At 45.0% G+C, this 17,226-nt stretch overlaps 1 protein-coding gene across 1 annotated transcript in view; it reads left to right on the forward strand.

Annotated features, from left to right (window-relative positions):
• Positions 1-366: 366 nt before the first annotated feature.
• Positions 367-17,226, forward strand: part of LOC135898990 (uncharacterized) — a 29,258-nt gene continuing 12,398 nt past the window's right edge. Inside the window, exons 1-2 of the mRNA XM_065428244.2 lie at positions 367-532; positions 14,993-15,055. Coding sequence (XP_065284316.2) covers positions 431-532; positions 14,993-15,055 — 165 coding nt within the window. The 5' untranslated portion in view covers positions 367-430. The remainder of the gene's footprint in view (positions 533-14,992; positions 15,056-17,226) is intronic.

Here is a 17,226-nt window from a genome sequence, read left to right on the forward strand (position 1 = left end):
GCAGAAATTTTTAATGATTAACCTTTGTTACCGTGTAGGCTAAAAGGCAATATACATACACTAATACATATAAAAACTGAAATTCTGTAATTTACACGTCGACGATCCAAACCAGAAAAGTGGCACGCTATTCTCCTCCAGAAACGCAAACAGTTAGAAATTTTTGTTGCCACAGAGACGATTCAATTTCCTTCGCAACAGATGTGAGCGCAAAATAACCTTGAAGAAATATGCGGGTGTCAGCATGATGTAAAACACAATACATCGCCGCGTTAGTATGGCGCACTGCACCTGTGAACCGAACGTGACAATAGACCCCATTTTTGGTTTTTTTCTTTACATGTATGCATTCATACACTCCTTTTCCGTGTGGCTGCTGCCAGAATTCTCCGCCATATGCAGTCTGACTGGATACTTACCCAGCCAAAGCATGGTGCCAAAACATCTTCTTACGGTGCTTCTGTTTACCACCTCTTTAAGCATGTTTGAATGTAGCTTTAGTGGGGTGAAATCAGTTCTGACTGGTATAAAGGTAAACATTTGTTTTAATTCGCCTTTGAGTATACACACATAGCTGAAATGAGTTCCTTAAGCATATGGTATCAGTCATCAGCAGGTGTTAATGTGTTGCTCGTGGGAGAACGCATATGAAAGATGTTTTTTGCATGTTTTAGCTGCAATTGTGTTAACCAGATAGATAAATTTATTGCAGACTAATTTTACTGCAATATTCTCGTCACACGCGAAATTGTCGCGTTAAACACTGAATTAGAAGAATGTACTTGAAGGTTTACAAAAAATCACGTTAGATATTTGATATATTTGCGAATAATAACCCATCCGTAAATTTTTGTTTGGGAAATGTTGGCCATTAGAAATATGAACAAGCGATTATATTATGATTTTCGTCAGCATTAAATTACGAATGGCCATGTTGGTATTCAGCAATTAATCCTATCAATGATTTTGTAATACTCAAACGCAGCCCTCATGTAAGTTTTTGGACATTTGTAATGAATCGCATTCAAAATCATCATATCCCTAATACGTTCAATATCATTGTTCGCCATTAATTTATTTTACATGGTAATGATCAGTTGCTATTTATACACTAGGGCATCTTTTGTGGGAATTTGGCGGTTCTCCTTAGGTAGCATTTTGAGGACGTTGCGGAATCCATATGTCCGACGTGTTTTATGTGGGAGACCAAGAATTGCATTATCAATGAGACAATAATACAATCACAATAAAATAAAATAACATAATGAAGAAACCAGCACTGCAATCTTTTCAGCTTAGGCACGTTCCTGGCATACGGAGAAACACTCTTGTGAATCTCGGTTGATGCAGGCACTGTTATTATTCCTCAGAGACTCTGGTGTATAATATGCCTACTTATTTAGCGGTGCGGTGTGCTTTATGTAGGTTGCGTGTCTGTCATGGGTTCTGCATATAATGTAAAATTTCAGCATGCCCATCTTGAGCATGGTATACATGCAGCCGGGCAAACTTATGCAAGATTAGTTGATAATCTCTACGTCGCTGAGCATGAAAATTAGTTTTCTGATTGTTAAGGATTGTTTACGATACACGATGATGTTGCATTAAAATTATATTATTCATATTTGAAATAGGTTTCCGTCACCATAACATAATTCTCAATATTTGATGCATTCGAGTTCAGATCCTGCTTTATAGAGACTAAGTGATTTCTTGATTTTTTTGCATCGTGACATCCCTTGTGACGGACGACATGTGACAGTTGGATATTCATGTACTAAACGATTTTGCTGTCAACAACAAATGTTCATGACATGTGGCCTACTTGGGTCACGTTCTTATCCAATCTACCATATGTGCTATGTTAATGCTCATCCGCCCTCCTAGGCTCCCTACACCGTCCCTAATGACGCAGTAATTGTACCGATTTCACTGTACCAGCGAAACCGTCTTCAGTGGAGAAACCCGACTGAAGCGATCAGTGACCGCACGCACGCACGCACGCACGCACGCACACACACACACACACACACACACACACACAAACACACACAAACACACACGCACACAGTATTTGTCCATTGTAATGTCTGCTACAAAAAAGGCAGGCGTTCCGGTATTCCTCTCTATTACGGGCTTTTTATGAGCCGTTTTGCAGTCCATGTACATCTGATAGTGATCAAGGCATGTCTGAGATCTGCGAGCTTGTAGAGCTAGCAGAGACCATGGTCATCCCTACAGCTTCCATCTTGGCCATCGGCATTTATATTGTCACAGGGATAAGACTAGGCAAAAGAAAAAGGAAGTGTATTTAGGAGATGCATACACATAGAAGCCGAGATGACAGAACGATAACCACACGAGCACTTGTTCGGTCCTCGTCTTCTTCTCACAACAGAGAAAACAGATGTCTGGCTCAAAGGGCTCTCATCAAAGATGCCACGATAAGGCATCAACATGCGCCTGACATCGGCAGCCTGTGACGGAAGGAGGTTAGGCGGTATCATCCATGTAATCTCATGATAGGCTGTACGACTTGAGGTAGGGAAAGAAGTGGGGAGCGAAGGATCGCAGGCAACTAATGCAGAAACGGCACACTCATCGATAGAACAGAAGTTGGTCAGAGTCATGCCTTTTAGGATAAGTTGCGTGCAGCAGCTGATGTTTAACATGGGAAGGGACGCCCGGTTATTAGAAACAGTGAGAGTGGTAGGAGGAACAAATGTATTTCTGGCCAGTAGAACGTTAAGAAGGCGAGCCAGGACGTAATTGTCATTGGGAATAGAAGGGAGAGACATTACGTAATGGGTTGAACTGCCACACGGATTGAATCCACGGAACACGAATGCGCTTTACGGGTCGTCAGAGTGTCATAGTAGTGAGGTAGGTTAAGATGAAGTAATACGGTTCCATAATCTATTAAGGCGGAGTGGGCAGAAAGAAAGTCCATGCCTAGGATGAGATAATGGGAGCAGTGCTCGAGAATAGCAAGTAATGTCGTCGTACAGCAGCCGCAAATACTTATTCGCGACGAGCGTATACCAAGGATGGGAAGTGTTTCCCTGTCGGCGACTCTGATGATTGGTCACACAGATGGTAGGCGGAGTTTCTTAGGTCGAGAGCGAAGCTCCAAATGCATTAATGGTATATGTGGCCCCGTGTCACCAAGAGCAGCGAAAAGTGCACCGTCCATCTTAACGCCAATTCAGTTGCGTCTAATCTGCAATGTGGTAAGAGGATCTTGCGGGCAAGGCGTCAAAGCACCTTCGCCAGCGGAAGCTGAATCATCAAACTTTTCAGAGGCAGGCGTCTTATTCGTGATGAAGAGCTGCGGAATAGTGGGGAGCGAGATGATGGGCGACGAGACAACGGCGAACGGTACTGGTGACCATGCGGAGATGGCGAACGATGGTAAGACATGGTAGGAGCGTCATCATCATTGGCCTGAGGGGAACCGCGGCAAGGCTGGAAGCGGCCATGATTGTTCTCAAGGCGACGCTTAGGAGCATAGGGCGCATGGGGCCAGGACCACCGGTTAATGCAATAGCAGGCGACGCGACCAAGGCAACGGCAACGAAAGCAAATAGTTAACAGGGATAGGCGAGCTAATTGGTGGTCGATATTGGAATGCATCATCAACCGCGCAAACAACAAAGGACAAACAAGGAAACACACAGGACAGGCGCGGATTTTTTTACTTCAACTGAAATTTACTCCCGCAAATCCCACATTTATACATGTATCATAATCATATTTGCTAATCATCAGACAACCATCACTCGACATTGGCATGCGGGCGTGAGTGGCACAAATTTGCATGAAAATATTTGAACTCTTCATCACTGAATGACACTGAAGAGCTTCTTACGCAGTTGCCAGATTACATTATTATACAGTAAGCTTCATAGAACTCTCGGCTTAGTTGTGAAGTAAACATCTTCAAGAATTTAGTGTCGTGGAACCTAGGCGTGCAATTACGACAGTGGCGACAATGGTCAGACAATTTGCCACCCCCTGCTAATCCTTCTACTCCTGCGCGGTGCTCCGCGCCTGTACTGTGTGTTTCCTTCTTTGTCCTTTGTTTTTTGCGCGGTTACATGATTCATTCCAATATCGACCACCAACTAGCCCACCTATCTCTGCTAAATATGTTACTTTCTAGTTCAATGGACCCAGTTCTTCCTTCCTTTCTATGTATGAATTCGAGTGTTACCCTCGTTAGTTTAGCGGCCACCATCGGTTGTCATGAGCGTGTGTGTGCCTTCGCCCTGAACCATCGGCTCGTCTTTCCGGAAATTGTTCTGCTCTTCTACCCATGTACTCCCTCGAAGAAGCATTCTACCATATTGATGAAGATACTCAGGTCTGAACTATGGAGGCAAGTGCGACATATTCAAGGATGCCTACGGGTGCTTGCAGCGTCCCAGGTGGAGGCAATCCAGAACTGTGAAGCTTTGTACAGAACGTACTCTCTCGAATGCAACCATTTTACCGAACTGCTGTGGTTCCTGTGCCTTCCAGCGCTCCTCGATTGGGCAAAGTTTTGAAAGAAGGTAAATGTGTCACCAGGAAAGGTTTCCTATACTGGACACTGTGATGTGCCAAAAAGTGTTGATTCGGTCTTATCTAAAGGACCTAAGTTCTGTATTGAACCCCAAGAGCTCAACCACAGATGGTCGAGCTCCTATCTATTGTCAAGAACATTTCAAGACGCGCGCCCGAGGATGAAAAAGGCTTGTGTATTTCAGAAGGGGTAAACTCACGAGCGGTGAAGCGGTCCAAGCAGAACCAGCAGCGAGATGTTAAGCGAATTGTCGAGTACCTCAAGCAGAATGATCTGGCTTTAATGATTTCTGATAAAGAAGTTAGCTTTACCGTTCTACCTAATTCGTTATTTCGTCAGAAAGCGAGGGAATCTGTCGCAAAAAAATTTTCCATCAGGACGTGCACTGCCGCTAAGCTAAAAAAGCTAGCGTTGGGCCTGTGTGATAGGTGTAACCTGACAAATCTTGGGTTGGCTAGCAAGGGTGCGAAGAGCGGAGCGCTCAGCATTTTCTTCTCTGCGAAAACCCATAAACAAGGCATTCCATTCCGAGCCATCGTATCGGAGCGTGACACGTGGCAGGGGACGGTCTCTCAGTTTCTGCAGAAACGCTTGCGCTTGCTCAGATTTGAGGACCCTTTCATGATCAGGAATTCTGAAGAGCTTATTGCATTTCTTCGTGATCATGAAGGCTCGGACGCAACCGGTAGAAATGCTTCGTGTGCCGCTGCTATTAAACGAGCTACCCGAGAAGAGGACCGGCGCCGCCGTCGAGAGGAACCCATCGTTCAGAATCAGATTTGTCGTTACAATCAACCACGAATTGAAAACACCCACACAGCTGTGCTCAAAATTTCCATTAGGCAGTCTCGTAATAGCCGGTGAATTTTTTGCGCCTCTCACATCAAGCACGTCATTATGGATGCAGATTTCTTCCGGTGCGGCAACGTTTTCACTGCAACTTCTTCACTGGCGTGCCTGAGTGATGGCTTACTGATGTTGTCACTCACAAGAAGGCACAAGGCATGCACTCCTCCTTGCCATCCGTAAACCTCCCTCTGCTACCAAGTCAGGGTCCGAGAGCAGGTTTCATTGCAACGGTTTGCCAGAGTGGTTTGGCCTAGCTACAACAGACAGTAAAACCCAGAGTTGTGCACAACATCGAAACCGTGCCGCGACTAATTAACAGAAGGGAGGACCTTCAAGATTATGAGATCGGAGACATTCTGGAAGCAGAGAAGTCTAGCGGAGGACAACATAACTTCTGGATTTTAAAAGCTACATACGACCAGTGTTGAATATGCTTCAGAAATTTCGAATAATTTTATACCTCCCAACTGGTTAACTCCACAGCATACAGAGAAAGTCAGTCCGAAATAGTTAACAAGAAAATATTGAAAACTGCTTTCTCAAGATCAAGAAATTTATAAACCCTGCTAACCCGGTATAACTATGAAAGACTGAAAAGATTGTTTTCGAAGGACCATGACAAGCTGTGATTTATTAGTAACGCCCTTTTACAGCCCTGAGCTGCGCGACGTACTCGTTCAATTCACTCAAAAATGTTACAAAATATTACGTTAACAAACGCTTTAGTCGATCATTTTGCCCCGTACACTTAGGCACAATATTGCCCAAAATGTAGATACGAAGTCTTAATCTGCTTTTTATGACATTAGTTCTACGGAGAAATCTTATATTATATTTAAGCACCTTCTGTTCTTTGAGTTGAGCAAGCTACGCTAAGAAAGTGCGCCAGGCACTTCCCGCGATAACTACAGTTACATTTTGCTTTGATAATTATATGCTGTTTCTTTGCTATGTACAAAATCGAGTGCTGTATTTGAACCTTCCCCTTAGTGCTTCTTCAGGTCGTTTGGTTTCTACATTCCCACACATCGTACTTTCGCCCGTCTTATTGATCTCTGTTGCTAAGCGAGACGTGACGGTAATGTATTTTCGTTTTATTTTCTAATATGCCATGTATTAGTTAAAATAGTATCCCATCCAGCTCCTCCTTAAGACCTACCTAAGGCCAACACATGGCAGCCGTGACAAGCAGTACAGACTGAGAAGCGCTCCTTGCACAGAGGCAGTTTCTTCAATCAATGAATTCTTCGGTTCTACGTACCAAAACCACGATTTTATTATCAGGAAGATCGTAGTGGGGGACTCCGGATTAATTTTCAATTCCAGGGGATCCTTGTCGTCCACCCAGTGCGCAGGACAGAAACATTTGGCTATTCAACCCTCACCTAAATGCGATCGCAGTGGGTGGGATTCAATCCCACTACCTCGTGCTTAGATGCAATGCACCATAGGCGCGTAGCACCGTGTTGAGTGGCAGATTGTCCAAGAATATTAAAGGAGCGGGCGAAGACTCTTAGGCCGCTTTTATGGGTATGTTACGAAAAATGAGGAATATTCACGATAACGCCAAAAATAGCGATATCCGAATGTAAGCAGGAATTCCCAATACTATGGATCAGAAGAATCTGTACAACTGAAGTTTGGCTGGCTATGTAAGGGGTGCAACGGGAAAGTTCTAGTATAACAGAGAAGAACAGTAGGTTCCATGAAGATATATACTGTAGAACATTCCAGTAGTAGGGCGCCGTGGTTGAACTATGGAACATGTATAGTTTTAGGTGTATATGCATTTAGTATTTCTTACTCAGCTCATGCAACACAGCGGCTATTCAACACTGCTCAAACTACAGTGCACTTTTATTAGATACACCACGATACTATCGAACCGCAGGCCAACCCATGTAGACTTCCCCGTTTCAGCTTATACTTTACACATCGCTTTGAAGGCAAAACATTTTTTGAGACATGCCTCACCTTGTAATCATTTGGCCCTCGAAAAGTTCATAGGGTCCACCAGTGCATGCAGTACCAAAATCGTCTGACTAGCAATGGACGGAGATAACGTAACTACTACGCCCATGCCTGACCATTATCGCATTCTTCGCAGTACTGCAGTAACGTTATGCATGCCAGGAGCGGCCGTAATTTGTAGGACTCATCATGTGTGCGCATACCCCCAGCTCCATGGTGCATGTCAAGGCCTTCCAGAATACACGGGTTGAACCCTTCCTACATGTTCGTACAACCTTATGGCTTGTACGAAACTTGCGCATTAATTGCCGCCTCCACAATGCTGCGCATACATTGTGTTCAGTGCGTCAAAAATGAAGTGCGGCCAGCTTTCGAGCAAGCGTACATCTCAGACTTACTGGGCGCGAGCAGCCCTTTTAGAGGGGTCTTGTGCTACACTTCTGTTCTAGTTAAAAAGGCATAGTACGGGTATAGCACATGCTCCTATGACCTTAGCGTACGGTGTGCCTGGAGCTCGCAAGCGAAGCGCGAATCCACTTTTCTTCTCAAACGCTCTCTTTGAACAGAGAGCTGCTCCTCGCTCCTTTCTGGACACTTTATTTCGTAATATAGCCGACTCATACGCGGCTGCCCTTGGCGAATAGCTGACATCAATCAAGAAGGCTGCTTGGATCAGCGCGTTTCTTCCCGCTGTTACTGTGTATATTTATTGACGCAGTATATTCAACAGGCTGAAGTAAGGGCAAAAGCGCTTCCGAATTTTGATGATAATTAGGGATTTCCGAAGGTATACGAATATTATCTCCCGCTCGGCCCCAGCCGCTCGCATTGGAACGATACTTTCGCCCCACCCTCCTCATTGGTGTTCTATCCTTCAGATTTAGTTAATTTTGCCTATTTTGGACAATCAGGCAGCCTTGAACCAGACGAAGCTTAATGTCTGACCACACGCGCACTTGTCAGCGCGCGCTTAATCCCAGCTGCTCCTGGTTACACGCCTTAGCAAACTTCCCTTCGCATTGAGCTATTGATGTGCAAGTTGGATGTAGCTGCTATACGTCGGTCAAGCCGACGCAGAACAAGGCCGCTGCGCAGCACGTAGCAAAATATAGATTGGAGAATATAAATGCAAGCACCCACTCGAAGCCTTTGGTAGAAAAATCAAACCTCGCGAATACGCGCTACAGTTGCCTGTAGCTGCAGCAGGCAACGCAGGATAGATACTGCGGTGCCCGCGGTGTGCCACGACGAGTCTGCTGCTAGAGCGCACTTCGGCTCGCTGAGGACAACCGCGTTTGGCGCGTCGTAAGCACCTGCGTCGGCTGTATTGGCGTCTACGTGAGCATGCAAAATCATATTTGGAGGGCTTGCAAACGCGACGTTCAGTAGGCGGAGCGTTGTAGGCAGACCTCGCTTCGCCGTAGCCTTCGCAGTACAAGACACCAAGCATGGGATATTCGATTGCCAAAAAGTCCGCTTTTTCTGAAGCCATTGAAGTACATTTTGCGGCAAAGCATTTCTGAAATGGTATATTTTAAATTGAAATGCAGTTCTCGACTTAGATAAAAAGTTGTTCAGGCCCCCTTAGAGAAAACCTCGACAACCTATGACTTGGAGCGCATGCATTGCAACAGCCTCGTCGTGAGTCATACGATGTGCGCGTTCTGCAGGCGTGATCTATAACTTTCTTGCGAGTCCCCTTGACGCTCCTTCCATCCCTCTAAAGCCTTGTAATGTCAAACGTTGACATATCTTTTACGATATGCGAGCATTAGATATGCAGTTAACTTCGTACCATCTGTTCATAGTGCACAGCGCCAACCTCGAAAGCATTACCCAATCTGCTGGCCTTGTACTCCAGGCCAAGTGAACTTCGGTAGACTTCTAAGTGAAAGTCTGCTTTTCATAAGAAAAACGAGGCGCAAAGCAAACTTACGCTCTATCTCTCCTGGAAGAAAAATATGCGCGTTTGCTTTATTTATTTATTTATTTATTTATTTATTTATTTATTTATTTATTTATTTATATATACTGCGATCTGAAATCAGATCATAGCAGGCTGGGTATACATAAAAATATACAAGCATGTAAACACATACAATTTCATCACATATGCAGGCATTTTCAGATATTGGTGAAGAATACATAACCTACAAGAAAAAATATACAAGCAGTTAACGCACAGGAATTCATAACATTTGCAAGCATTTTTCAAACATTGATAAAGAATTCTGTGTAACAATATGAGAATTAAGATTATTCCAGTCTGTTATTGTCCTAGGAAAAAAAGAATACTTGAAACAGTTATTCCGTGCGTTGATGGGGGTTACGGATACAGCATGCCTTCAGCTCATGTTATAGCCTGATGAGTAAGTAAAGAACTTGGAAGTGTTAACTTTATAATGGCCGTTCACAAGTTGAAAGAGGAACTTTTATCGACAGATGCGGTTGCGCACAGTCACCGGGGGTATTCCACTGCGCCTTACGAGCTCACCAACAGACGCGCGGCCGCATGAATTCAAAACTAACCTAACTACCTTATGCCGTACGCGTTCCAGTTTTTTAATATTCGTTAAAGTGAATGGGTCCCAAATTATTACGGCAGATTCCAACAACGGACGAATGTAGGAATTGTACGCCAGTAAACGAACACCAGACGTAGATGATTTCAGTGAGCGCCTCAAGAAAAACAGTTTACGCAAAGAATTCGCAACAACAGTATCTATTGTTTGAAGGCCATGATTCTACAATTGTGCCGTGGGAGAGGTGCTAGAACAAAACATTGAGTATGCCTGGAAACTATGGATTTCTACTAACAACAGGTCACTACTAGGGCAGGTGAAAATTCAGTGTTATGAGAGCTTTTTTGAGCCTACCTAGCATTTTGTCACTTTCACCACTTCCCTAGGGAGCTGACGTGCATCCTGTTCGATAACCAACATATTATTGTGGCAGTTTCGTCCATTCCCATTTAATTATTTCACTGAGGCTCTTTAGAGGGACGACCAAATGTCGTCTGTCGTAGAATTTAGGGCAGGTAGTTGCCCTAAGTCCGGCTTAACTAAAGTGATCGGTGGGGTTGATTCGCCGCACGGAGTTTAGGCAAACAGAGGTGAAATTTTGAAAAAAAATGTTTCATGTATTGGTTGCCTTACTTTCGACAATATTTTATAACAAAGCGCTATGGTGGGCTGATTTGATGCCTGTGAATTGAGGCTGCCCGCTCTCATCGATATGCTTCTGCAGAAGGGAACTTTGATAAGTCATTAAAGAAGGCGAGCATGACCGTCACTCAGATTACGCGCTATGTACAAGTGCATGCGATTCTGTGTTGCTTCATTTCGGTGAAGACAGGATTTTGACATTGGCTAAGTAGGGGTCCTCGGTAACACCAATAAAACGGTTTTATTGGGTATAAGTAAAGACCAGTGGAATTGACTGGCCATCCTTCAGCCCATGAGATAATGCTGCAGCCGCTGCATGACACCTGAGTATTTCAAGAGCGGCAAATGACGTTTTCAACTGTAACGACTCTAATCTTATCTCAAGACAGCTAACATCCCGAACCAAGGCAACAAATTAACGATGTTAACGTCCTGCCGTGCGCTGAATTTACAAGACCGCCTGAGATTTGCTTGTATCACAAAAGACTTCATAACTCTACTGCACTATGATCGCGGAGCTTCTGAATGAAAGCTATGGTCCAAGTTTATGAAACATTTTTAGCCATTCCATGATTCAGTAGCGGAACCAGGAGCCGACAGGGTCACAAATTCCTTACTACTGTGATTTTCTTACGACGAATACATGCTTAGGCACATTGACTCGAAGACAGCCTATTGTAGAGGGCCCTGACTCTTCATATAGAGAAACAAAACAATGTGGTTACGGCGCAGGCGAAGAGAACTTGCGGCATTTTGCCACAAAATATTATACCATGCGACAGTTTCATTTGTAGTATCAGATACAGAAGTTTGCACTAGCACTTTCGTCTACAGCGCTATATCGCGTTTGATTGCGTTTGCAACGTAGTGCCTCCAGTAGCATATGAAGCCGTCGATAGCCTTCTACTGTGCAAAAGGCAGAATTTTAGAAAAGAAAAGCCACGTAAACAGAGCGGCAAGCTGAATGCGTTGCTGAATGCGCGCGCCAGACAAATACACCACGTCGTGTCTACTTTGGCACTTTCTTGACGCGCAGGAAACTACAAGATACAATTTCAGCTAATAGGGAAGAATCCAACGAACTTTTACCCCTGAGAATTGCCAACACAGAGTTTCGAGGTGCGATTCACAGCGCACCTAGCCGGAAAGGTTCGTCAAATATAATATTACTCATGTGCATCACGCTCAAGTTTCAGCTCCGAGACATTTTAGCCTCCGGCGCAGTAGCTCTTACTCGCATCAGAAGTGCAACTTCAAGATGTAGTGATGGTATTTGTTCCATTGAGAAAAAAATTACCGACGATTACGTTACTTCCTAATGCGAAATTTGAGCGCAGCAAATGCGAGCCTTTGTTTGCGTTTGGCCTCGGCCTCGGCCGCGCGAACGGTAGAGTCTTCTCTGCGACGGCGATGAGCTTCTGCTTCAGCCTCGCTTACTGCTGGTTGCTCTCGACGGCGGCGATGAGCCTCCGCTTCGGCGGTGCGAACGGCAGGGTCTTCTCGGCGGCGGCGATGAGCTTCTGCTTCAGCCTCGCTTACTGCTGGTTGCTCTCGACGGCGGCGGTGAGCCTCCGCTTCGGCGGCGCGAACTGCAGGGTCTTCTCGGCGGCGGCGATGAGCTTCTGCTTCAGCCTCGCTTACTGCTGGTTGCTCTCGACGGCGGCGATGAGCCTCCGCTTCGGCGGCGCGAACGGCAGGGTCTTCTCGGCGGCGGCGCTTAGCCTCTGCTTCGGCGACGCGTACTCCTGGATCATCTCGACGGCGGCGATGGTAAGCTTCTGCTTCGGCGGCACGCACCTCTGGATTCTGACGGCGACGGCGCTGGGCCTCTGCTCTGGCGGCTCGTTTAGCAGCAGCAGCAGCAGACGGAGGACTTCCATCGGTCGTCTCGCTCATGGCTCAGAAAGAACTGGCAGATAATTTCGCAGTGGCAAACGGCAGCGGCAATTTCGGCTCGGGCGGTGCACATATACAGATCCGCCGCCACCGATCTGGCTCTCTGATTGCCACCGCACAGGGCGAACGGCAGCGGCAATTTCGGCTCGGGCGGTGCACATATACAGATCCGCGGCCACCGATCTGGCTCTCTGATTGCCACCGCACAGGGGTTGCATTGGAGGAGGAGCGAAGAAAGGAATTAAGTTCGAGCCGGCGCTTTGACAACCGGAGACTCGCAGGAAGAGGGGGGAGGGGGGTGGCGTGTACACCCAGCGGCAAACGATGGGGGCAGAAGCGCGCGCAGCAAGCGGACAACACGATAAAGGGAGGAGGGAAGAGATAGCAGCGACTGACTGATGCCGCTGACGCCGATAGTGAGTCAACCCCAGCTGCGGAGTTGGTTTCAGGGACAACGCCGCCGATGCCGACACAAACAATATGATACCCTCGCTTCCGCAGCGCTAAGAACCAGGTCTAGCCGTGGGAAGGTGGTCACGTATTCGTCGACGTGCCGGGGCCTACGTGAAATAACCGGCGCGTCGGCAACTGAAGAGCACCCTATCCGCCACACAAGAACAGGGGGGGGGGGGGGGGACCCTTTCCTCCTCTTTCTTCATGGCGGTGACGGTGTTCTATGCAGTCACGTTATCTTGACTCTCTAGCGGCGTCAGCTGCATCCAGCGGTATCAGTCCGTCGCTGCTAGCGCTGGGGGGATGAAAGGGGGGCGGAGCTGGTTACGAGGCCGACGACAACGCCGACGACGACGCGAAACCCAGGAACGAACGCCAAAGAGCTGCGCTCTAAAACAGTAACTAAAGTGTACTGAAGCAACACGTGTACATACTTCAATTTCTACGTAATGAGCCAGCCTTCTGAGACAAAGCTGACGTTGGATGTTACTTTCAGCAGCGCAAATCAAGTAAAGCACGAGGCTGACTTGCCACCACTTTTAGAGAGCTCTTCGCAAGTTTCTAGCACGACCATGAGGTCAGGCGGAAAACAACCCGGATATTTGAGTGGAAATGATCTTGTCCAGCAGAAGTGATTCGAGTGACGCTATACAGATGTCCATGGAGATCAAGCCACTTCAATCCCCAAGGACGGCAAGAACCCAGGGCACATTACCTGCCATGTTGACCAAACTTGAATTTCCTTGAAAAGCTGTGTCCGACAATATTCCGGTCGTCCTGTCCAATAAAATCTTAAAATTCCGAAAAGAAAACTGCAACACAACATTACACACGCGCTTCTTAAAATTATTCAACCAATGGCCATGCCGAGCTCGGGGTGGCGGAGGAAAAAGTAACTCTTCCGATGTTTACTTTGTAAGGAGAACTATGCAAGACAGCATTATTTTTGTCCAACAGCACACAACTGGAAAGCACGCAGAAAACACCAGCAGAAATGACGCTAATAAGCGAAATTGTGATACTCCTGGACTGCATAAGAAATAAACCGCAAATAACAAACAACGTTGCCGTTGTAGAAAAAAGATGAAAAGCTCATTTCCAGGCGAGATAAGCTGTCTGGGTTCAGAATTTCTGTCATGAGCAAGCCATGAGTTCTAGTTTACTTGTCGGAAAACTGACAACGACGAACACAACTGCCTTCTTAAGGATTCTGTGCGGGAAGACAAGGCCACAAGGTGAGACGAATATCTGGCATCAATACCTTCAGCAATCCTCTTCTCTGAAACAACAATCGTCGCAGACTACAGTGAGCCTGGCTGTTCATCTACGTTTGCACTGTTCTTTTCATTATCGAAAAATGAGACCAACCATTATCTGGAGTGGGGTCACGAACGCTGCTCTGCGGCATATTCAATATTCCTGCCAACTTCACGCAAAAAGACTAAAGGGGAGCGCCCTCCCCTACGAAGGCTGTGCTTCTATCGCACCTAGTATTTCGCTAAAATGAATGAAAGCTTTAAGTGTTCAAAGAAGACAAGCTCGACCGGCCACCAAGACAAAGCGATAGGGTGTGTGTGTGGTAGACGTGCTACGTAAGCTTTTTACCCGACACCGTGATTTCTCTATCGCTCTTATGAGGAGTTCTTTGTCGTGATAATATATGTATGCTTACTTGTTTTCATGTGCCTAATAATTTGACCAATGTGCCTAATAATTTGACCAATTTGACTTCACAGACAGGTGTACCACTGGCACTTAACTCCCGAAATCATCTACCAGCAGACTTTGGAGTTCCTGGGCAATCCATTGTCTCTTGAAAGCTAATGTAGGTAAAAGAGCGCAATGTATGAGGAACGAGAGGCAGAGTAGAACAACGTAGTTTTATTATTCTTCCCTCTGAAGGACATTTCCTCTGAAATACTTTTGCGTTTGCATTCGTCGCTTATGTCCAATTAAAATGTCGATATATTCAAGTAACTGGAGATGGCCGAACCAAATATAGTGCGCTATCAATGGCAAGTAAAAATTTTCTGTCATGATTGTGCCGGTATATGTATATGAAAACTAACAATCTCTGTTTTCTACTTCTCTGCAGGGCATAGTGCGAGCAAGTACGCGTCATCGTCTAAAAGACTGTAAAGAAGGTTCCATTGCAAAAGTAAACAACTGCTTACATTTATCTGCTCCTAACGTTCGCTTTAATGTTGCTGTCTCTACGGAAAATGAGGCACAATAGCAAAGGGTTTCTGTCATCAGTTTTGAGAATTTATTCAATGTAGAGAAACGAACATATAAAAGAAGCGGACGCTTGTACAAACATTCGAGTGGTTGTTGTAGGCTCTACATAAGATAGCTGTATTGGGCTAATTCCATGCCGAACGTCCAAACATTGCGTTTAACGCTCTTCTACTGTATTGCGAAAAATGTGTCAATCATGTTGGTGCACTGCTTATCCCCGTAAAGTACTGTTGTAAGAAATGTTTGTTTTGTCCGTTAAAATGATTTGAATGTTGCCGTGGTGGGGGATACCTAGGCTGCATTAAAACACCCACGAAACTAAAATACTACGCGAAGCGGTCTGAAAAGTTGCTGCTCGCGAAAAAAAAAATTGCGCGTTTTTAATTATTGTCAATGAGAGATGTTACATTGGCTCACGATGTGCTTTCTCGTGAAGTAATACGGCGAATTTATGCCAATATCGACTATATTTTTACAAAATTGTGTAGGCTTTACAGAGAAAGTTACGACACTGAATACTTGGCAGTAAGCGTGCCAAAAAAGTTCTCAAGTCGATGGGCGAGTGGTTTCGAAGTGGAAGAGGCGCAAACATAGAAAGATGTGCGATGTATCTCATGATAAGGCGCATGTAGGTTGGTGGTGCGTTCTAAGTAACGATCAACCATTTATGCAATTTGGAAGCCTGTACAAAAGGGTATTTCTGAACGTTTTATTACGATATACCTTTTATTTCAAGCAAGAACAGGATGTGCATGTCAAGTGGCCGTCGCGTCCCTGGGTGCAGGCCCATCAGTCCTTTTACTGTGTAGCCCGTTTCTCCGGGGCAACATAAAAATTGTGTAGCCATGCTGGTGGCAAACTCGTGTGCTCATTTGTGTTTTCATGCTTTGACATGCACGTGCGGCCATATATATGTATATATATATATATATATATATATATATATATATATATATATATATATATATATATATATATATATATATATATATATATACATATATATATATATATATACATATATATATATATATATATATATATATATATATATATATATATATATATATATATACAGGATGTCCTAACAGGAATGTACCAAGAATTTCAAAAATGTACCTTAAACATAGGTGACAAACTCAAGCTCATCTAATGCTCGTTGCCCGCGCTTGTAGATACTCAGGTAATTTTTTGCATTGCGACGACATACATGATTAGCTCTGGTTATTTGCTCAACTTCTCAAATATAATTACACCTTTCGTGCGCCATCTGATACCAGCTATCGCCTGCGAAGTTCTTAATTTCATCGCCGCAACTGGTCCCCTGCCGTCCGCGACTGGGCTTTTCTTCTCAGGGCAGCCATTCTGTAACGCTAGGGGTCCACCGGTTATCTAGCCTACGCATTACATGGCCTGCCTAGCTCCATATCTTACTCTTAGTGCAAACTAGAATATTGGCTATACCTGTTTGTTCACGATACACACCGCTCTCTTCCTGTCTCTTGACGTTATGCCTAATATTCTTCGTTCCATCACTCTTTGCGTGGTCCTTAACATATTTTCGAGATTCTTTGTCACTCTCCAAGTCTCTGCCACATTGTCAGCACCGGTAAAATTCACAGATTGTGCACCTTCCTTTTCAATGATAATGGTAAGCTTCCAGTCAGGATCTGACATTGTCTGCCGAATGCGCTCCAACCCATTTTTATTCTTTTGTAAATTTTCTTCTCATGGTTATGGTCTCCTGCGAGTAATTTACCTAAGTAAACACACTCCTTCACAAAATCTAGAGACTGACTAAAGATCCTGAACTCTTGTTTCCTTGCCCGGCTAAATTTTTGTCTTCTGCATAATAAGCTTCAACCCCACTCTTATACCTTTCCTGTTAAGGTCCTGAATCATTTATGTACCTCGTCCCCAATGTTTCTGAATAGGACATGCAATGTCATTTGCAAATCGAAGGTTGCTAAGATATTCGCCCAGCTTAATAGTTTAAATACGTCTTCCAAGCACGCATGGAATAGCATTCGGGAGATTCTGTCTCCTTGTTGTGAACCCGTTCTTTATAGGTATCTTCCTACTTTTCTTTTG

The sequence above is a fragment of the Dermacentor albipictus genome, chromosome 7 (genome assembly GCF_038994185.2).
Source record: "Dermacentor albipictus isolate Rhodes 1998 colony chromosome 7, USDA_Dalb.pri_finalv2, whole genome shotgun sequence".
NCBI classification, from domain to species: domain Eukaryota; kingdom Metazoa; phylum Arthropoda; class Arachnida; order Ixodida; family Ixodidae; genus Dermacentor; species Dermacentor albipictus.